At 41.5% G+C, this 24,160-nt stretch overlaps 1 protein-coding gene across 2 annotated transcripts in view; it reads right to left on the minus strand.

Moving 5' to 3' along the window:
• Positions 1 to 24,160, minus strand: part of LOC105021740 (cAMP-specific 3',5'-cyclic phosphodiesterase 4D) — a 213,563-nt gene that overhangs the window by 187,281 nt on the left and 2,122 nt on the right. For both annotated transcript variants that reach the window (XM_013137246.4, XM_013137245.4), the window contains exon 2: positions 6,772 to 6,856. In XM_013137246.4, coding sequence (XP_012992700.2) covers positions 6,772 to 6,813 — 42 coding nt within the window. In that variant the 5' untranslated portion in view covers positions 6,814 to 6,856. The remainder of the gene's footprint in view (positions 1 to 6,771; positions 6,857 to 24,160) is intronic.

Below are 24,160 nucleotides of genomic sequence, written 5' to 3' on the forward strand. Positions count from 1 at the left end.
GACGTTAGCTCAAACGTTAGCAAGCTACAGTAAAGTACAGTAAGTCAACTATAACCAGCTTGGTTGGTAACTTTTTTCAAAAACAGATGAATATCGAGTCACCTCACAAGTACTTAAATGTAAAGATTTTTACTATGAGTTCCACAAGTAATGATTCAACAAGATATTTGACAGTATTGTAAAAGTGATATAAATAATGAATTAATTGAATCAAATGGTTGACACTGTTTTAAAACTGTTTTTCATTGTCCAGGTGCAGCAACAGGTCCAACGGCAGAGGAAGATGAAGTTAGAATTGAAGACCACTCAGACCCATTTCTGACAACAAGGAAGAGTAAAGTGTCTGTCTTTGTGTTATTGTATTTTGTCAGTTGGATAATATTAATGCTTTGTTTCAATTTATCGTAAATGTTTTCTCATCTTCATGATTTCAAAATGAAAAGAAAATAACCCAATGAAGAGTAAAGCATTTATATTGGCTTGTGTTCCTATATTTTAATTACACTGAACAAAATTATAAATGCAACACTTTTGTTTTTGCCCCCATTTATCATAAGCTTAACTTAAAGATCTAAGACTTTTTCTATGTACACAAATGGCCTATTTCTCTCAAATATTGTTCACAAATATGTTTTAGTGAGCACTTCTCCTTTGCCGAGATAATCCATCCACCTCACAGGTGTGGCATATCAAGATCCTGATTAGACAGCATGATTATTGCACAGGTGTGGCTTAGGCTGGCAACAGTAAAAGGCCACTGTAAAATGTGCAGTTTCACTGTATTGGGGGGGTCCGGGGAGGTCCGAAAACCAGTCAGTATCTGGTATGACCACCATTTGCCTCACGCAGTGCAAAACATCTCCTTCGCATAGAGTGGATCAGGTTGTTGATTGTGGCCTGTGGAAAGTTGGTCCACTCATCTTCAATGGCTGTGCGAAGTTGCTGGATATTGTCAGGACCTGGAACACGCTGTCGTATACGCCGAACCAGAGAATCCCAAACATGCTCAATGGGTGACATGTCCGGTGAGTATGCTGGCCATGCAAGAACTGGAATGTTTTCAGCTAATTGTGTACAGATCCTTGCAACATGGTGCCGTGCATTATCATGCTGCAACATGAGGTGATGGTCGTGGATGAATGGCACCACAATGGGCCTCAGGATCTCGTCACGGTATCTCTGTGCATTCAAAATGCCATCGATAAAATGCACCTATATTCGTTGTCCATAACACACACCTGCTCATACCATAACCCCAATGCCACCATGGGCCACTCGATCCACAACGTTGACATCAGCAAACCGCTCACCCACATGACGCCATACACGCTGTCTGCCATCTACCCTGTACAGTGAAAACCGACATTCATCCATGAAGAGAACACCACTGTGTTCATTCATCCATGAAGACATCATCCAATGTGAGCATTTGCCCACTCAAGTCGGTTACGATGAAGAACCATAGTCAGGTCGAGACCTCGATGAGGACGACGAGCATGCAGATGAGCTTCCCTGAGACGGTTTCTGACAGTTTGTGCAGAAATGTGTTGGTTATGCAAACCGATTGTTGCATCCGGGTGGCTGGTCTCAGATGATCTTGGAGGTGAAGATGCTGGATGTGGAGGTCCTGGGCTGGTGTGGTTACACATGGTCTGCGGTTGTGAGCCGGTTGGATGTACTACCAAGTTCTCTAAAACGCTTTGGAGACGGCTTATGGTAGAGAAATTAACATTCAATTCACGGGCAACAGCTCTGGTGGACATTCCTGCAGTCAGCATGCCAATTGCATGTTCCCTCAAAACTTGCGACATCTGTGGCATTATGCTGTGTGATGGAACTGCACATTTTAGAGTGGCCTTTTATTGTGGCCAGCCTAAGGCACACCTGTGCAATCATGCTGTCTAATCAGCATCTTGATATGCCACACCTGTGAGGTGGATGAATTATCTCGACAAAGGATAAATGCTCACTAAAAAGTGCATAATTTTGTTCAGTGTATTTGTAAAATGGCCAGTTTGATAATGTTTCTAAATTTGATCTGTTGATAGCTGGAACAACAATGTCAATGAGTGGAGAAGGATAGAACTCTACTAGCGGGGAAAAAATACTGTTTATCATGGCTATTGCCACTGAAAACCTACAGATTCATTGGAGTTAACTTGATGAGATTTGCTACTTTATCCTTCCTGATGGTTACGAAGTCCCACACAGTTCTGATTTAAATTTCTGTGCTGTTGACCAACTTGGGAGTGTGAGGTGGGTGATAAATAAAATATTTTTTAAATTACATAAATGTTCTGGTTTGTTTGTAAATTGTATATACTTTTTTGCTACATATGGGGCTCTTGTATACTACAGGACATGTCATGTACTTTGCTAGGAGAAAATGTCTGGACTGATGATCTGACAGCATTGCCATTATTATATCTGGGAAGGGGTTGATAAAATGAATGTATCATATTTATACATAAAACCTCACTGTAAAACTAAACGTCGGTGTGGAACCCTGCTGAAATGTGTTGTGGACATTTAAGAGTTCATGGAACCGTTGGAGCAGGTAAACACAAGGTTGGAGAAAACTGTCAAGATGTTGACTGGACAGAAATGAACTTAGCTGTACATACTCTAGCTGTACGTATGAACATAGAAAATGTAAGAGGAAAAGGGCAATGAATGGTCAGCTGGATTGGATGCCTGGGATTCACGATTACCAACCGACAACCTTAGAAATACCACGTTGCTACGATATGCTAGCGACCAACCGACAACGTCAATTAGTTATGTTGTAGCCACATAAAAATAAAATTACCACAAAAAAATGAACGACTGAAAAACGTGCCCCAAAACGTGCAATGTAGGCCTAATATCCATTTGTATTATATTAGGGCAGTCGTGATAATTAGATTGTCCTGGCGAATATTGGTGTTCGAATATTGGTGTTCTTTTGAATGAGAATAAAATATTTGGTCCACACAAAATAAAAATTACAAACGGTTACCATTTATATGTATGTGTGTGTGGGTTTCTGACTTAACTAAATATTGCTTACAACAATATCCCAAAACTGTGATTAAAGAAAATAAAAACATACAATTGAATCGTGAGTTAGTTTTAGGGTTAGGGTAGTGGGTGAGCTTAGCTTCCTCTCCCATGGATGTGAACCTTAGCCGCAGAGGCCCCACTCGATTGCTCGATCATACAAATGCATTATGGAATCATAAAAAATATAGATGTTTATCACTTCAGTGTCAACTAATTAGTGTGTAGCAAATTAATCATAGCATAATTTTATTCTGCATGCTATTAGTTTTTCAACCATAAGATAAACTGCTTCTGGGCCCCTGTGTTTGATTGCAATGGCTGTGGCGCACCCATTGCACCCATTAAAGCTCCACCTCTGGGTTAGGGTTATGCATTTTGGGTTAAGTTTAGGGTTAAAAGATGTGATACAGTTACGTTGATGTTAGGGTTAAGGTTAGGTTAAAGGTTAGGATGAGGGTTTGTTTTAGGGTTAGGGATAGAACAATGATATTTTTTAAGGGCATGTAACTGTGGTGTACCCATTTAGAGAGCTATGTAGATGTTGGTGTGTTTGTGTGTGTGTGTGTGTGTGTGTGGTCATTATCAGAACGACGGAAAGTCAAGATGGTTTGTGTTCTTGTGTGGAACTTCACCTCCTGCTCGGTGGCACTTCAGCAGATGCCTGCAGTTATTTGGTGGGTCTCATCCAATTACAGTCAGTTACCGGGCAGACACACACAGACACACACACACACAGACACACAGACACACACTGTTACTAGTTTTGAAGAAACCACAAGTCCCACATACACAGGGTCATACTCCTTTCCACGTTGACACACACAAACACACACACAAACACACACACAAACACACAAACACACACACAAACACACACACACACAATGAGGGAAGTGACAGAACGCGGCATATTGGATGACTGAGTAACAGAGCAGGTAGTGAGGTCATTCGCCATCTCATGACTCATACCTCAGAAGACGTTTTTTATCTCTGTGTGTCTGCGCCCGACGGGTCCCACTCCTACAATCTCCCCGTCTTTGTAAAGCCTGTGTGAGCACAGCGTTCCTACCAAAGGCTGTCTTAACCCAACTCACCACCTTACATGGCTTGGGCACATCATACCACATTTGACTGGTTGTTGGTAATTACATCAATATGTAAACGAGATGGTAATTCACACATAATAAGCATGTGTATTACATATTTCCAAGTCCCGACACTAATAACAGTTTATTGGAAGGCGGTCGAGTTCTTTCAAAAGGGAAGTTTCGTTTTTTTATTCTTTATTTTCCCGAAGCTCTTGCTGTTCACATTTGTTATTTCATCATAACCTAGGGGGATATTCATGTCTAATCGCCATTTCATTCAATTACGATGCTCCATCTCCCAGATCTGATCTAATAAAGCAGTCATCAGCGGTGTCCCTCTTCCCTGAATTCCATCCAGCGTAACAGAGCACATGGTTTGTGTGTGTGTGTGTGTCTGTGTGTGTCTGTGTGTGTGTCTGCGTGTGTCTGTGTGTCTGTGTGTGTGTGTGTGTGTGTGTGTGTCTGCGTGTGAGTGAGTGTGTGTGTGAGTATGTGTGTGTGTGTCTGTGTGTGTCCGTGTGTCTGTATGTGTGTGTGTCTGTGTGTGTGTGTTTGTCTGTATGTTTGTGTGCGTGTGTTTGTATGTGTGTATGTGTGTGTTTGTGTGTGTGTGTGTGTGTCTGTCTGTCTGTGTGTGTGTGTGTCTGTCTGTTTGTGTGTGTGTCTGTGTATGTGTGTGTCAGTCTGTGTGTGTGTGTGTGTCTGTTTGTGTGTGTGTGTGTGTGTTTGTGTGTGTGTCTGTGTGTGTGTGTGTGTGTGGGGTTCACCAGTGGAGGTGAGTTAATGTGAGGCATATGTGGAAGGGGATATATGGATATCAAATTGACAGGGAGATGCAAGGCAACATGGCTATCACAGTGTGAGGACGGGGAGAACAGCTAGCATTGTCAGATGGGGTAAAGCCCTTTGCCTTGCCTCCATGCAAAACGTACAGTCAGTGCCCTTTTAATGTGAGTCTTCAGCAATGTCTAGGAGGAGATAATTAGTAGTAATGTGATGGTTAAAGGTTAAAGGTAGCAAACTGAGGACTCGGCCTCCAGTATCCAGCCTAGTGAAAAAACTGGTATTCAGATTTCCAGACCAAGACTTTATTTGATTTACTGTAAGAGGGGCAGTTTGAAATGAATAATAATATTTACATAATAAACACTCACCAGAAAACTATTAATAACTCACTCCTATTGCATTTGAATTCTGAAGCATGTGTTTTTTGGGATATAATATCTTCAACTCAACCTTTTCCTCAGTACGAGGAATAATATATTTTTGGCTCACTTACTAAACTTTCTAAACTGATTTTAAATGAATCACCATCCGCAGAAATTCTTAGGGAAATGGAAAGCATGTGACACTCTTAGACACCCCATCTAAACTCCTCCACATTCACTGGATTGGTTGAACTGTGTAGAAGGGAACCTCCCACTGACAATTTCTTTCTTCTCGTCAAGACCATGAAAGTGGGATACGCCTCTCAGTCATTCCTTACAACACTTCTATGTTAGATTTGATAAAAAATAGACCTCTAAAAATAAGAAAAATAAAAACAGTAGTAACGAGACAATCAGCCATGAATCTTTAGAAGCAATTACCACGAAACATGTCACGCAAGCATGATCATGTAGTGCCCGGAGAATGAATGACTAAGCCTGCGACAGACTGACACGATGCAATACAGTACACTTTCCACCACATCTCCTTTCCCCCCAAAGACAGAACGGCATTTGGGCGTCTCTTAATTGCTGAGCATTAAACTGAATGTTGCAGTTCGAAGCGTAAAGTGTATGCATTGTCTCTGCTCTTGGTGCCTTGTGCCCTCATTTTGTGGAATTCTAAATAAACGTTGACAGGAATGAACATTGGTGTCGCAGACCCAGGCTGTCGGAGTGAATCGGAGGGGAACAGGCAGAGTGACCGAGCTGCGTGTGTGACACTTGTGCCCCCCCAACACACGTTGGTTGTGTGGTCAGGCACTGTGGGAGAGTTTGAGAATCAGAGACACGCATGCTGGCAGGGCGTTGCAGACTTTTAACCTCTGACCTTCATGTTTCAGCCATTTTGTATTTAAGAAAAAAAAAAGTTTCAGATACTTTTGTGCTTTTGAAAGTCTTAAAAGTCAAATTTAATTGAATGCTTTATCCATTTTTGCAAGGGACTAGGATAAAAACACTGTTGTCTCTCCCAGATGATTGACACTTAGCAGCCAATGGATCTCCGTGCCAGACAACAACCCCAAGGACACATCAATAGCCACAAAGAAATTGAAAACCCATGGATTCTATTGAAGGACAATCCATAAGCTCAGAAGAAGGCTATGGAGATATTCTGTATGGATGAATGACCTAAGATTCACAATTCATTAAACGTTCAACAAAAAGACTCAGTGCTATTATTCTTGTTAAGTATCAACGCTTTTTTTTTTTTTATAAATAGTGGTGTACATATTGAAGCAATTGCATGCAAACCAATTTCACTAAATAGCTTTGCACACAGCATAGCTCATTAGTTCAGTACTTAATGTATTTACTTTATTCCACCTTTTTCATCAGTCTGTATAAACACTGTAACAACTGTCTTATCCCATTGTAAAATTATGCTAGCTAAAATGCATGACAGTTCAGAGATTCTAAAATGGGCATCTTACACTGTCTCTTCTGTCCTCTCTGGGGAGCTCATTCCTTATCATCCTGTGTTCTGCTCCAACCCAACAGTCCAAAGCAGCCAAAGCCCTGGGGAAAGACATACGAGGCAAAGAGTAGGAGAGGAAGATTTAGGGAAAGTACGCTACTGTGTATCAGGCCTTTATTTTTTATTTTTTTGCAGGTAATTGTTTATCTACTCATAAAACAAGGAATTAAAGATATGTACAACATACTAATTATGATAATTAATGAGTATTACAGAGTAAGAAATAGCAATTACAAACATGGTCCTGTGCAAAAAGCCTACACTTTTATGGTAATGCTACTCTAATCTTCTCTGAAAATGTGTCAAATTGAAATCTGAAGAGCCTGAAACTTATCCGCCTCATTAAAGGGGTGTATCCATTAAGTTAGACTCAGCCCTCAGCGCCTCCCCCCTCCCTTCTGCGTTTGTCAAAACAACGTCCCTGTGGGCCCTGAACATCCCCTCTGAGTCCATTCCCTGTGACTCTCCGTGGAACGTTATATAAAATACATGCAAATGTTAGGGCCTCTGTGCCAATGCACCTGAATATGTTTCTGTGGGAATAGTTTTGTCACCCTGGTAATATGAATCAACAGGACACAGGTCATAGGTATTACAGATCACTATTCAATCCCATACTGTCAAATTCCATAAAGGCAATTAATATGCACACAAATGCATGAGTAAAATGTATATTTTATTAGATTATGGGCATTCGTCTTTGCATTGGCAGTGTTTAATTGGAGATGGCATAATATTTAAAGCGGCTCTTCAAACCTGGCTCAGCTAAACATAACTATTGAGTGCAATTTGTGAGGAAAGTCAACCAATCAGCAGTTTTTTGGTGGGCACGAGTAGAAAAAGAGGACCAGTAATAAAATACAAGATGAAATGTAATTTTCTTTATGAATCTATTTCATCCTAATGGGGTAAATCAACCAAAACCACACATTCCTGTGTCTGAGTTGCGTGTATGATATATATAACCATGTTCAAAGTTTATCTTAGTTAGCATGAAATAAAAAGTGCAGCCCAGCCCCCTTCAATTCAGCAACAGTCTGACAACAACATCAGGTATTAATAGTTGTGGATATTTGTTAGAACACAAGTTGACTACAAAGGCCACAATTAACAAAATCCAGTGAAGCACCTACTCAGCATCTGGAAGAGTAATCTGGTACTAAAGTACACACTTAAGCCAACAAAATCATACAATAAATATTTGACTAAACATTCTTACAGTGAGACCTATTTGCTTAGATGTGACAGTAAATAGATTTGAATTTAACATTGACCTTCCAAACAACCAACGATATACATCACCATACATGTCCTAATTTTACAGACTGACCACTTAGAGGTTGGATAATAGTAGCATTTCTTTTTTCTTTTTTTTTTTACCACTGATAAAACACCAGCTTTAATCAAATTGACAGGATTTTCATAATTTGTGTTTTTTAGGGTTGAATTACCCCTTTAACGTCCATGCATTGAGTGAGGCAGAGAATTATTGCGTCTCTGTGTGGGTGAGATGCATTTATTAGAGAAGAGTGAGTCATTCCCTCATTTCCTTGATTACTTACAATCTCTTTAACCTGGACTCCTCAACTGGAATAGCAGATTTGTGGGGAGGCTCCTCTTCGATACAGTTTGAGAAGGTGAGAGGATGCGAGAAATCAAGGAAAGATTAATGGGCACAATACCCCTATAAGACATGACCTAGGTGAAGGTACTAGACCAGATGGTGGCATAGCTACTGAATTGGGTCTCCAGCACAGACCAGTGTGCACGCACAGAGGTTGTACCAGGACGTAGCTAACCACTACAGCAACAGATTGATTAGTATTATCAAAGGGCAATTTGCCCTTGAGAGGTCTTACAGACATGGCTTGCTCACTAGCTGATTAAGCTGTCTACCTAAGGTCCATGGAGACCATTTTCACATTACACTGAACTAACAGAGGCCGAACGGAGCTGTCTATACTCTGTCCTGTTTAGGCATCCATCATAATTACTGAAATTGTGATTTTTATTTTTTTCGGTTCATGTCCATCTTTGCCCTGCAGCCATGCCTCCTAAAATGATGAAAATGCATCACAATGCGTGCACCGATTTGCAATAGTTCTTGACTTTAGGAAGTGCATCTAGCGATATTAGCTTGGCGTTTAGGCCTATGAATATCCTATGCATCTGTGGATTAAATTAAAATGTTGATTAAGGGTCATAATTAAATACAGATCTTACCCGGAGCTAGACAGATTTATATAAACGTTTTTTTTTTAGCACAAACTCTTACCCGGAGCTACTTAGGGGAGTGATTGTATACATTTCCATACTGGCTTCCTCTGTGGGAATCACAGAATCATAGCTTTGTTAACCACCATGCTTTTTGCAGTAGACGCAGGTGGGCTCATCCACTCAGAGCTATATATGGCCCCGAACAAAGTTTATGGTAGAAACTGTTGTTTGTTGTATTTGTAGTATCTCATTGTACTGTGTTTATTCCCAAAATAAATTAAGAAATATTATTTGATTGTGTATTAATTTCTTAAAAATATGAAAGTATTATTGTGAAATACAGTCTCTCTTTGGGCTTAGTTTTGGTCAATTTTCAGTGAACAAATATGTTTAAATTATTAAAATGTTTAGGCCCTTGACCAAGGAGGGGATATTTGCAGACCACAAGTCAAGGGCATTACTTAATATGGGTGTTCCTGAATATTAAGTTACGCCCATTGACGTTTGCCATTGGCCTGGTGCATTTAAGAAGAAAGGGCTACACAGTCAATGATGAAGGTTTCGGTAAGTCCTTCCATATGACAAACTCTAGCTATATATTTAGGGATAGTTAACATGTTCACTAAGATCGCTAATTCTAGTAAATTCTTTATTTGGCCATACAACATGGTAGGAAGAAAAACCAAAGTCTACAGAATCTGGGCAAAACTAAATAGACAAACAATTTAGTTTTGTCAGTGTTGGAATGTAATTTTTTGAACATTTGATGGAGTGATTAAATGTTTAATTGTTGAACTGGCAAATTAAACTGTATTTCTTTTTGCCATTAACTTCATACTTTTGGACTACATTAATTGACTTTCAGTAATGTCTGTTGTGCTCTTTTGGACCTGTTCTACTTGTAATTTATGTTATTGAATCATCTTTTAGGGTAAGGGTTAAATTAAACCTCAGATAATCAATTCCAAGACATGTAACACTTATATTCCTCACAACAATGTTTGAAGTCCATAACCATGTCATTACTCTAGAATTAAAAATGTGCTTGTGAATCAGAAATTTATATTTCTGTAAACAGATGCTGACCTGACTTCTACATGGTGCAAAGTGAAACTTGCCACCTTTCTGCAATAGGCTATAGAAAGTCCAACACTTCTTGTTACCAACTTTAACTTTCTATAACAATGTGGTTAAATTGAACAGTGCTAATAAAAGGAAGGAGAAAATATCACAATGATTTGCATGAAAGCTGTTCAGATCTACACTCAAGAACCCCCAGGTCTCGGCAAAGGACCTTCAAAACAGTTTAGCTGACAATGACGTTGTTCTCACAGGTCCTCTGCACAATGTACCTCACACAGCGTGTTCACATTAGTGAAACTAGTGTTGTATTTTGAAGAAAGATATCTAATAAAGTTTGAACGTTAGTTAACTATTTCTTACTCCATTAGTACACTCAGCGTAATGACTTCATGCCATAGATGACACCTAGCCTCGAACCGCGTGTCAAACCAGGATGTCCCCAAATTGACCAAAGGGCGAACATCCGTGGGCGTAACTTAATGATTAGGACTTATGGTCTGCAGATATACCTTATTGCCTCGACCACTCAATCCTGTGGCTGAATCTGGTTGCCTGCTGATGGCTAAATTTAGTAATTTCACTCGGACAAAGGTACATGCAATATTATCCAAAATGACCTTACTATCTGGTTTCTATGGAAACAGGTGCAGTTTTTTTTAGGAAAGCAGACACTTACATACTGTCATTTTTTTACAAGCCTTTTTTTGATATTGAGAAACAGATGATAATGGCCAATGGTGGTGAAGTTTAGGGTTCTGAACCCTGGCAGGAAATATCATATATGCACAGAGCCAGGTGCTTTACCACAGAACCATAACTGGCACTAGATGAATACACTACAAACACCACTCTTAAATGTATTTAATGGCTATCCTGTGAAAAGATTACAGACAACAGAACGAATATAGAATGTTTAGGAGACTACGCGTGTCATTAGCTGTGGATGGTATTCGAAGGCAATGGAACGCTGAAGTATTTAAATTGTCGGAATGGGCGATCCCGGGAGGAAGATCGGCATTGTATCGTGAAACGTTTGATATTCACGGATAACTTCCAATTGATATGCAGCTGACGCGAGGGTTGCTCTGCGTTACCTGCACTCCTTCGGGAGTCTTGCCTGGATCCCTCCGCCTCTCATTTGTCAGTACGGTGTCTGCATTCACATGTGTATTATTACCAAACAAAGACCATTGGAAACGTACCCTATCAACAAGGATGTGCTGGGTGGGAGCCTGTCTTTCAGTGAAGACCACCCTGTGCTCTCGGTATGTGGTCGTACAACAATGGTGTCCATCATTACTGTTACTCCCCAATCCTGGTTACAACACCCAGCTTTTTCATTTGCGAAGAGCCCACAGAACATCGTGTTACATTCTTTTCACTGGGTATCGGGCCAGAACTGTATCATGTCAGTTCGGGGAGGCTTTTTTCACAGTGTTTTTTTGCGGCGTGGTTCCAGTACTATGAAGGATTGGTAAACAGGCCAGCGTATACATCCCACGCTGGTAGTCCGATCAGAGGCACTCTCATCTCCAGCTTCCAGAGTTGGAATTACACCATTGCTTTTCTGTTTGCATCGCGACCCAAATGCAGACACAGGAGGCAGGACTAACCATTGTTGCACCCGAATCGGCAGGCAAAGATCAGATTGGAAACCAGCAGGAGTTCAGTACACATGAATATTACAGCATAGGTACACACAAAAGATGAGCAGGAGAATTGGGTTGTTCAACAGGGCAGCCTGCACCCCGGCCCGGCGTCACCACCCCATGCCAGTGGCGAGGGGGTGACAATTTGTCTATTCCTTTCACAGGAACATTTTCTTATTGTCAAACCGATCGATTCAAATATTACCCGACCATATTCATCCACTCTTTATTACTTCCAGGATGTAAACAGAGCGTGTATCAGACTGTTGGTCCCCAGAGCCTTTTTTCAGATTAAAATAATGTCAGCGACCAGATTTTCCCCCTCAAATCAAAGAAGGTCTTGCCTGTTACTTGAAATGTCCCTGTCTGTCTAAGCTTTCATCTACTCCATTGTTTGTTTCTATCTATTATCAAACTGTGCTGCTGAGAGCAGCTGCATTTCAGACAAGTCAGAGGAGTACGGCGCCGTCATGGTTAGAAATAGACTTGTTGTGATAATGTTAATTCACATGTAGTTTCCATGGAAACAGACCTGTGCTGCATGTTGGCTGACTGCTGACCACAGCGTCGTAAGGAGACAAACAGCCGTCAGACTGTCACTGACCAATCAACGTTGCATTTTACTGGAAGTGGGAACGGACGGCATGTTGTCCCGGGTCGCGCCATGGTTCCTTGCAATCTACGACGTGGACGGTGGGGATGTTTTTATCAAGATTGAGCTTCAACATCTAAGCTAAGGCATCTGCCAACATCTAAGCTAAGGCATCTGCCAAGCACACAGATATGCGCCTTCCCGCCAGTGTGTCAGAAGGGGCAGGAGCTTTACCAGTTAGGGCGGAGCCTGACTGTTTAGGGCGGAGCCTGACTGTTTAGGGTGGAGCCTGACTGTTTAGAGAGGAGTATGATTGTTTAGGTCCAAGAAGATCATTATGTTTGGGATCATAATAAGCTGGTCAGAGAAAGGAAAAAATGTAGGGATTGAAATGAAGAGTGGAGGGCAGTGAATACAGAGGCAGTGGAAATATAATAATATGCCCATTTTGGAAGTTTAGATTCCCTACAATTTAATCTCTAGTTGCTAAGCTATGGAGCAAGAGGGGATGGTTAAACCGGCCACTGGGAACAGGGATGGTGGCTGTTTCTGAATTTCCCTTCACCTCACAACATTTAGTAGCTGAACACACCACATCTGATGCCTGAGAGTCTAGACAAGGGGTGTCAAACCAGTTCCACAGAGGGCCAAGTGCTTTTTGGTTTTTCCTTTCAATTGATGCCCAACTGAGACCAAATTGAACCAGGTGAAGGAAGACCTTAACTAATTAGTGACCTCGTTCACAAATCAAGCACAAAGGTAAGAGCGAAAACCTGTATGGAACCGATTTGACACCTCTGGTCTAGGCATACACACAACCTGCCAATGAAGGCTATCCTGTCTGGTCCAAACCGACAAAAGGTCTACTGTGGCACAAATCACAGAACATGTTTATGATGGTTAAGGGAGGAATGTGTCACAAGACACACAGTGCATCGCACCCCGCTTTGTATGGAGCTGCACCTACAATGGGCACAGCGAGCATCTGAACTGGACCTTGGAGCAGTAGAAGGTCGCCTGGTCCAATGAGTCCCGTTTTGTTTTACATTACATGGACGGTGTATGTATGCGCTATTTACCTGGGGAGGTGATGGCACCAGGATGCACTGTGGGAAGATGACAAGCCGGTGGAGGGATTTTGATGGTCTGGGCATTGTTCTGCTGGGAAAACCTGGGTCCTGCCATTCATGTGGACATCAATTTGACACCTGCCACCTACCTAAACATTGTTGCAGACCAGGTACCCCACTTCATGGCCATGGTATTCCCTGATGGCAGTGGCCTCTTTCAGCAGGATAATGCACCCTGCCACACTGCACACATTGTTCGGGAATGATTTGAGGAAGATGATGAAGAATTCAAGGTGTTGCCCTGGCCTCCAAATTCCTCAGATCACAATACGATTGAGCATCAGTGGGATGTGCTGGACCAACAAGTCCAATCCATGGTGGCTCCACCTCGTAACTTACAGGACTTGAAGGATCTGCTGCTAATGTTTCGGTGCCAGATACCACAGGACATCTTCAGAGGTCTTGTCGAGTTGATGCCCCAGTGGGTCGGCAATGTTTTGGCTCATCTTTGTACATTTTACACACATTTTTTTCATTGTGGCTCCCATTGTGCTCTCAGCTTTGTATTGTTAATAGGATATTCATTGCCTTCCATCTTCAGTACTATATCCAATACCATCTCCATTCTCGTGTACCTGACTCCTGTGTGTGCGTGTGTGTGTTTGTGTGTCTGTGTGTGTGGATAATGGTGTTATAACACCTGCCTTGTTCCACTCAAACCCCAAGACAGACCAGCATACTTGTACAACCAAGAATCAAAGGATGCAGAAGGAGAGAAAAGTCAGAAGAAAGGATAAGATAGAAGGGTAACAAATGGTGGGGGATAAAGATTGAACACTGCTACTAAGTGTGACAATTTCTTTTGCAGGAGCTAGTGGGTAGGGTTTGAGGAGAGACAAAGAGAAAAGGAAACACATTAGTGATCGAGGGATCTGGAGGTAGGAGGTTAGTAGATGAACAGCTCCTATTTAAGATAAGGTAAAGCATATATCCTTCCTTTTTTTACTGGGAGGTGACCGGAGGAAAGAAACAAATTGAAGTCAGATGGGGGGAGGTTAATTTGACCAAGTACAATGATACTTGCAGTTATATGCATTTATGTGATATACCACGCCATCATTTATGGCCGCCATGTTTTTTAACATGATAGCCGGGCATTGGACCATAACTGCCATAAATATAGTTTTATTTAGACCTGCCATTCTGTACTAGAGCAGTAGCAGTGTCAATTTAAAAGAAAAATCACCATTATTATTATTAATGGTGGCATTATGGTGGGCATCAAAGAGAGGGACCTAACTACCAAATTCCAGGACTCTAGCTTGTGACGTTTTTTTTAGCACTTTCCATTTCTTGCTAAAATGCCGTGAGACCAGCTGGTGTGTAATTGGATAGCTGGGTGTTTCCTATAATGCAAAGTGGCACCCTCTTCATCATCACAGGAATTAGCTGCTACCCCCCCCACAACAAAATCACCAGAAGAACAATAACAACAACCGGAAGAAACAAAATAGGCTTTTTGAACCACTAATAATGAGCTCTGTCACATATTAAATTATACAGAACATAATTGTACGTTCCAAGCATATACTGTCAATCAGCAAGGTGTGAAAGGTTTACAAATCCTATACAAACAAACCGGCTTATGCTTCGAACATACTGCACGCTGCTCTCGCTGCAGAGCCCAAGACAAACAGCAGGTGTCACTGTAGTGCCCTTCTGTGCCACTCACCATTAAACTTTTACATCTGCTTCAAACACGATGCACCAGAGGCCACATGACACAGTCTTCCCTAAATGCAGGGTCTTTTGCTTCATCCGCTGCCTCGGCTTTCCTCTGATGATGGGCAGAGGCAATAACCAGGCCAGTGCAGGACAGAGCGGATCCGGAAGTCCACAGTGAGACGACGCAGAGGGAGACGTGTGTCGCACATCAAACGGATAATCACACCCGGCATTACGGATTCTCGCTTCACGGCTGTCCAAAGCAGACCTCCCGGAAAACACTGCCAACGCAAAGTCCTCACGTTCATTCCCGTGCTTCCCCCGATGTTGCATTGATTTCACAGGGCATTTAATACATGTGAGCTCATGCCCGATCAGTGTCAGTAGAACGCTTGGTTCCATGGTCTGTGGGGCGTGAGGATGTACCAGTATAAGACTGGCTATGCTGCGATGTGACAGGGTTTTGTCAGGGTTTTGATGCCATGATTTGCTGTGACATTTTTGAGCGGGTGAACTCAAAAGCCCATGGGCCTGTTCAGAAGGTATACGTGCCCTTTTGCACAGAACTATGCCATGATAGCAGAGGTATTGTTAAAAATGGAAAAGCCTCATATAATGCAGTAGCATCGGCTAACCTTAGAATGCAGTCTACTCAGGTTTAAGTGAATCCATACCAAGCCACAAGTCATTTCCTCATCTTAGAAGTTTCCTGCCAAAGACATGAGCTGAGATATTTGTACACGTGTTTGAGAAGCTGTAATTACAACCACAAAATAACCAACTACAGGTTGAGAAATTTTTTTTTGCTTCCTCAACTGGAAGAGGAGGGAACAGTGGTCTTCTGGGGACGTGTATCTCAGCTTACTAGATGGACACAGCTCTTCTTTCCATTTCTTCACTTTCCACGGACAGTGGAAGCAATTTTTTTGTGCCTTGTGTGAAACTATAGTTTAGTGCTCTAATAAGCCCGACTCCCCCTGTCTTCTCTGTATTTAGGGCTCTAATAATCCTGTCTTCCCCTGTGTTCACTGTATTTAGGGCTCTAATAATCCTGTCTTCCCCTGTGTTATCTGTGTTTAGGGCTCCAATAAGCCTGTTTCCCCTGTGTTATCTGTGTTTAGGGCTCTAATAAGCCTGTCATCCCCTGGGTTCTCTGTATTTAGGGCTCTAATAAGCCTGTTTCCCCTGTGTTACCTGTGTTTAGGGCTCTAATAAGCCTGTCATCCCCTGGGTTCTCTGTATTTAGGGCTCTAATAAGCCTGTTTCCCCTGTGTTATCTGTGTTTAGGGCTCTAATAATCCCATCCTCCCCTGTGTTCTCTGTATTTAGGGCTCCAATAAACCTGTCTTTCCCTGTGTTCTCTGCAATTTCATGTTCTGGCAAGACAAACTTTCTGGCCAAATGACTTCCTAACTGTATTATCATTTCCTAAATCAGTTTCAAAGTCCACTGTGTTAAATGTCAAAGAGGATTTGTGCCGCAGACTGCAGTTCATGCAACTCACGTAGACCTACACCCTCTTTTCTCCGTTACTCACCGTTATGAGATAAGCATTGTACGTGTGTATAATTTGCTACGTCAAGGATACGATAAAGCGTGTCCCAGCACGTACAGAAAGAATTCCACGTTCCTGAAAGAGAAGTCAGAAGATGTATCATGACACCCAACATTTGTGTGTCTCACACTTGGGAGTTGGCGCTCCAGGGACCTGTTCTCACGTCTGGGATTGCTTTTGGGAGTGTTCAAGCAGTAGCGACCGACAAAAATGAACGACTTGCAATTGGAACAGAAAGGGCCTTGTGAAAAGCATAACCAGTGGAAAACACAAATCACACACAGGTGATCTGAGCACTGTCAGTGGTTCTTTCTTCGGGTACCTATTCCACACAACCTGTAATGACATGGCTTAACCCACTGCTACCGTGGCCAGAAATAAAACCTTTCAAGGGGGCAAAACTCCATCTACATGCAATGGCTGATGCACTGCTTTGTCTTAGTTTCATTAGTTGAACAGAAATGTATAAAGACTGAAGCCATTTTGACGTGGATCAGACCTGACTGAAGAGAGCAGAGTGGGCATGGTGTATGCTCTCAGCTGTTCTAGCCCTGCCAACACCTTGTGCAAACACACCACTGCAGGCTGTATGACTGTGTGTGTGTGCGTGCGTGCGTGCGTGTGTGTCCATACGTATGTATGTGCATGTACGTGTGAGTGTCAACCATTTCTTGCCTAGGTCACTCTCTCCCCACAAAGAAAGATCAATGTCTGCATCGCTGCATTCCTGGAGGAGTTTCTCCCAGAGAATCACTTCCACAGCTGAGCAGAAGGAATTACAGAAGGAAATGAAAGAGCGGAGGAGGAAAGGACTAATGGACAAATGGATTGCTGGATTGATGGATGGAAGGATGGAAAAAGAAGGAAAGAATGAAATAAAGAAAAGAAGGGGAGATATGGAATAAGACAGAATGAAAATAAAATAATATAGAGAAACAATGAGATAGAGGGAAAGACAGAAAAGCATGAGAAAGAAAATAAGAGAGTAAAGAATGAAAGAATGAGAGAGCTAAGGCAAATAACTGGAAAGACAGCATACAGACCAAGTCTAGAGATTGATTGAAGAAATGCTGCAGCCACAACAAATACTAAATGTAGACTCTAGTGTGAATGCCACCACAATGTGACAACGTCTCAGTTCCAAGGTCTTACGCTGCTATGCTATTGTGCTGGGGAATTGGGTCAGTTCTTCTTCCCCACTAAGTTCTCTTTCTCCACTATAAATCGTTGTTGATATGAGGAATGCACTTTCTGAATTTTCCCAGTCTGTTCCAGTTTTAAACTTTAGGAGGACATGGGGTCCTGGTCCACACCTGCGGAGTACCTGGTTTGGGGGCCCGTTACTGTCCCTGTCCTTCTGGTCATACTTCTGACCTAGTCTAAATGTAAATAGACTCTGGATTTAGCCCAGATACATTTATTAATTATTCCAATTGGACTCTTAATATCTCACCCGGCACAGCCAGTCTGGTCACCCCTCTGAGCCTAGGTCCTCTCTAGGTTTCTTCCTAAAATTCGGCCTTCTTAGGAAGTTTTTCCTAGCCACTGAAATTCAACACTACTGTTGTTTGCTCCTTGGGGTTTAAGGCCGGGTGTCTCTGTAAAAGCACTTTGTGACAACTGCTGTTGTAAAAAGGGCTTTATAAATACATTTGATTGATTGATTGATAGTATCACACTGAATTCCAATAGAGCACAGACAACTCAATCAGTCCCTGCATAATGTTGGATGATCAATAGCTACAGATAATTGAAGAAATCAATTGATGTTGTTGACTTAAAAATGAGAGGTTGCCCTTTTATTCATTCTGTTTACATTATTATTTTCCTTAATTTAACCTGAATAAGACCACTTGAATCAAATACCTTTTCATTACATTATGTAATAGAGTTATTTGTTTTTACTGATCAATATGTGCCAGCAGCACTCCATTGCTGGCTTGACTGAAGAGGGTTGGTCCTGGTCATTTTCTGGTTGGGATACCAGATGCTACTGTCAAGAAAAAAAGAACATCTACTCCGATTTTTTTTTAAAGGATTTAAAAGGATTATGTGGCCTGCATTTTCTTTTAAGCCCAACATTGGAGGACACATTTTACTTCTAGCAACAAGCACGAATGATCAAGATTTAGTTACAACGGCTGCCTGAGGAGGTTCATTGCATAATTAGGACGAATGACTGAACCAAATCCTTTCCTTTCGTTTAACTCTCAGCACCGCAAACATCTGTAATTAATCAAGGCATCAGGTGTGTGCCTGTAGAGCTTTCTGCGGCACAGATAGCATGGGATGATGTGTCCTGGTGAATGGCTCTGTACCACTCATCCGGAATTCTCCTGACGTAGAATGGCTCCATGAATAAACCACCTCCCTGCCAAGTTTATCCAAGAACTGTTTGTTTTTGCATGCCTTTCTTTTTCCCCTTCTCCACTTAAAGCACCTCTAGATTGCGACGAAAAGTCCAACAACAGCTAAATACAATACAGTTATTATTCACTATTCTAGGGTTTATTGATTCAATAACGCCTTTCACATATCCCGTTTGTTGTGTCAGTCTTTATAAAGTGTGTGTGTGTTCCTCGTGCCAACGTCAAGGGACAGCATTAATCACCACAACTCAAGAACGACTGGCGCCAGCTTAGCCGTGACACACCTTGCCACTGGCCAATCCCAGACTGACATCATTCTAACTAGTCATTTGTGTTCCGCTGTGACTGTGTCCGGTGACACCCGACCATGCCACCACAACACCTTCCTCGCAGATCACAGGACTCTTTAGCACAACTGAATGGAATAATGTGCTCTGCAGTACCTCCTCAGCTTACAGGCTTAGAGTTATTCTTTATCTCTGACCACTTTTCCTAACCATGATATCCATCCCAGCTTCAACCAGAACTTTTGTGGAGTCCGTCTGGATCATATCTATGGTTACAGAGTAGCTTTAACAGTCACAACACAACCAATGTTCAAACAGACTTGAATTTATGGTCTGGGTTTTGTCCATCTCACACCGCCTAACTTTGAAATCCTACTGTATTTACTTGTATGAACATTATCGCAACCAGCTGTTTGGGTGTCCTGGTTTGTGTCTGGTTAATGAAGCGTTCAGTGCAGGCCTTATTACTGCTAAAATCGGGGGTTTCTCCAATCCGACTATACAAACAGCAAGTTAGTGGCTAGATTTTATCAATTTGTATTCAGACAGCAGTCAAAAAAGCTTTTCAAAAATGCTTTACAGTTCGGACACAAGTCGCGGAATGTCCGGAAATAAGATTCATATAGGATTTCAAAACCACTATGTGTGTGGACGGAAATTTGGACAATTCCATGTGGTTTTTCCCAGTTAAAAAAATATATTCTTAATCACATATGATTAAATCATTGTTAACAAGACTTATTGCATTTAAAATATTATTATCTAGAATGCGTTGTGGTGTTAGCTTATCCACTAGCTAACTTACTAGCCACAACGACACCAGGGCCGTTCCAGAGAGTTAAATGGAAAGCTGGCTCACTGAACTGCCTTGGAAAAACTCAGGGAGGAAGATGAGATTATCCCACTCCTCTGTTTCTCAGGCTCTCTTCTGTTGGGTCTATACTCTAAATATTTACAACAATTACTGTGATGTAACAGTTCTCAGTTTATATGTGAGGTTATTGGTGTCACCATTAAAAAATTACTAAAATTTTAAACACAGTCCTTTTATTTCAGTGCACCATACGCTTTCAACAGATTTGACCAAATTAAGCATGAATTAACCGCCTGAAGTCTGTGACCCATTAAACCCACTGGGTATCTTCTGTTGTTTGTTTTGAGGCATTTTCACATTAAATCTCAGCAAATGAAAAGCATGTTCAGTTTGATTTAAATCTGAAGATTGCCTTGGCCAGTCAAGAACTTTCCACTGTTTGGCCATGACAAACTTGTTGCTATGACAGTGAAGTGGGACAACAACCATAGCGACTGTCAAGGCCCTTTCTGAACACGCAGAGCGACGATGTATAACTTCTTAGACAAATTCAATGATCCACACAAAGAACCTCGCAAGAAATGACAGTCATAGTAAGACATACAATAGGTTATGTAAGGTTAAAGGTGATGGGTAAGGTTTAGGGTTATGGCTGCTGTTCAGGTGTGGTTAAGGTTCTAGACAGTGAATATATCACTCGCGTGTTTTGGCTGAAGAACCCAGATTGTGTTATGCCCCCCTCTGTAGCATGACCTTGCTCTGATGGTACAAATATTTGCGCACCTGGGATTGGCGATGCTTGTCAGTGGTGGATGGAATTAATTGGGCATTAGTGTCTTGTTGCTAGATATTGTGCTGTACGTTATAATGCCATGACTGAATGGTATTTCAAATTGTTATTAATACACTGCATATGAAGTGTAGCATACAAATTTATTTATTTATTTTATTTGTCTACATGAGCCTTTACGAAGTTTAGCCACATACTATGCTACATGCTATGCTACATGCTATGCTACATGCTATGCTACATGCTATGCTGTTACGGAATGTTACAGAAAAACTCCACCATTACGTCGTACTGTATGCATGGGTTATCCACTCACTTCTGTAAGTCACTCTGGATATGGGCTAAACCATTTATGCTAAATCACATAAACGTAATACGAATATACGTTATTTTCATGTTTACCACTTCTATGAATGATCAGTAGCATGATGATTATCCAGTAATTGTATTTAATTCCAATCCATGTCCATTCGTAGTTGAAGGCTTGATGGCCATACACATCCTTTCCTCCTGCCACATACAGTATTTAATATATCAACAAATGTAAAATATAATTTGCCTGCCTCAACCCTATGATGTGTAACTAACACTTACTGTATACTGTACCTTAGCCATAGTACTTTGGTTGCCTTTGTCTCCCCTAAAAGGTCATTTGAATGTGATCTGCTAATAGGGCTGAGGATCATTTGAATTTAAGAGATAAGGGCTCAGGGGAGTTTCTGAATGGAGAGTCAGCAGAGATAACAACACCACACCAGCCAATGACTCTGCGTTAAGTCATAATGAGATTCTGGATTTTTTGGGTAACAGCTACAGAGTGAGTCGACTACATACAGTGAAGCCCATCACCAAGTACAGTACTTCCAACCTTGGCGGCACTTTGGCCACTAGTGGTGTTTTCCAAATCCATTCGCAGCGTATTCATACCGCTCTATGCCTCTTAAGTACATATTCATACGTGTTTGGTAACTGTTTGGTATATGTTGACAAACGTGTCTTAATTTGTCTCTCAAAGTTGTTATTCTAGATAATCTCCAGTTGTTAGACACACAAGAATGATTAGCATAGATTTCACCTGTGCTGGCCCAGCTATGCATTTAATAGCAGGAGGCACATGACTTGGGTAGCATGATAGGGTCCCTAGAGAGCAACCCTGTGCAGTTGCTCTTTCCTGCCAGCTCCTACAAAAAGGTGGAGCGCTCAATGGATTATTTAAAACCAAATGAGTTCACTGCAGATGTAATCCACCATAGAAAAAGGAAACGCTTGCTTTATCGAGGTCTGTGCTGACCGTGCCCATCTTGTGTTTCCGCGGGTGTCAGGAGAGCGGACCTCTTGCACCATTTGGTGGCAGCGTTTCAGGACGAATGGTCAGAACCACTTTCTAATGGTGTACTTGCTGGTGCTAAGCCAACAAGTTGACCTAGCACGCTTCTGGTTCACGGCATGTTTTGCCACCACGGAAGACGGTGAATTTGTTTTTCGGTCGGGCTTGTCTTGAGGAAAGTTAAATGAAAACAAGAGGGTACAATTGAAAATGTCCTTCTGTTACTTGTGTAATTTCTGAGAATTTTTTTTTTACATTTAAATTAGGTAAAATATGAAAACACTGAGTGTTCTGTATCATTTTAGTAGAAGAAAATCCACTTTGGTTTGTACATACAGTAGTCAAGCATGTTTACTGGAGAAAGAGACACATTTGCATAACGACACATATAGTTAATGTAAGAAAATGGTTGTTTTAGGTTGCTTGTGAGCAAATATGTCCAGAGGGGAAGGTGTTTACTCCCTCTACTAAACTGTTGTGGTTATTTGTTTTGGTTCACCTTTTCTGGCACACATTTAGTATCCTTTCTAGGTGGATATCTTTTAAATGTAATTTTTTAGTTGTGAGTCCCCTTCTGTGGATAACCCATGGATGCCTTTAAGATGCCTTTAAGAACCAGTTTTTATCCTCTCCAGTTTTCATTTTGGCCTCAATACAGTTTCTTTGTTTGTTCCCCATTTGACCAAGTGAAAACCTTTCTGGTTGTTTAGTAGGTAACCTGAAATAAAAGAAGGAATTGTTTGGTTACTTCAAGTGCATTCTGAGAAAGCACCTGCCACAAAAAGGTTGATACATGATCAGAAAGGCCAGTTTCCCGGCAGTTTCCCCCTCCATGCTTCTTAAGAGATGTTTCGAGTAGCCTTGTTTGAAACTGGAGAGCTAGGTTTTGGTAACATCAGCAGAAAATTTAGAAGGAAACTTGTGGTCAACAAAGACCAAATGACTGGAGACATGTTATAAACCATGTAAGATTATCACAGCAGGCAAAATTCAGTGCTCCGAAAGGGAGAAGACTCCTCTTCATTTAGATCCCCAGCTGAAGTGTTTGTTTCATTTGTTCTACTTTTTCCGTCTTCTTTGAAAGGTTATTCCTCTTAAGCTGTTCAAGCTAGAAACTCAGTTCAGTCTTGAAGTTAAATAAGAAATAATGGAATATTAAATTCTTCTCTTTTCATCATTTCAAATCTTCTATGCAAAGTAGATAGCTAACGTCAGCTGATGGCTCTCATATGTCATTTGCTATTGATACAGAGCAAATGGAACTAATGGGGCAGCTCGAGGACGGGTAACAGACAAACTGTCAGTCTGTGGCCGCTAACAGAGAGGTCAGTGTAGTTCTGTGGGTGTGGCTAAAGCTGATATGTAATGCTGATGTTAGGATCGGGATAGAATCCAATGTTGGCCATGCCGCATTGGGAAGAAACCTGCTTTGTTTTTGGCCCCTGGTATCCTCAGCCCCAGGGCCGAGAGAAAGAGCAAGAGAAACAAAAAATGCAAAGCGTATTATGCAAAACTTTAAATAATGCATGCAGAGCAGAGTTAGGGCTATAACACCTTATCATCAAAAAATACTTTAGATTTCACACGCGCACACCTAGGGAAATACGATTCTAAAACTCTCTGAAACAATGGCTTAATCTATAGAGGGCTTAACCTGCAGAAGAGTCTCTTAAACCAGCTCACCTTGGGGCTCTGTTTACAAACAAAAAAGGACCCATTGAGCCCCAGGACAGCAATATATTTTGACCCAACCAAATCATAAGAAAACAAAGAGAGATCTAGTGAAAACACTAGAAAGAACCAACCAGAAGAGCAAATGTAAATGCTGCCTTGCCCTAATAAGAGAGTAAAGTGCTGGAATCCTTTT

Source organism: Esox lucius, chromosome 14 (genome assembly GCF_011004845.1).
Source record: "Esox lucius isolate fEsoLuc1 chromosome 14, fEsoLuc1.pri, whole genome shotgun sequence".
Classification (NCBI taxonomy): domain Eukaryota; kingdom Metazoa; phylum Chordata; class Actinopteri; order Esociformes; family Esocidae; genus Esox; species Esox lucius.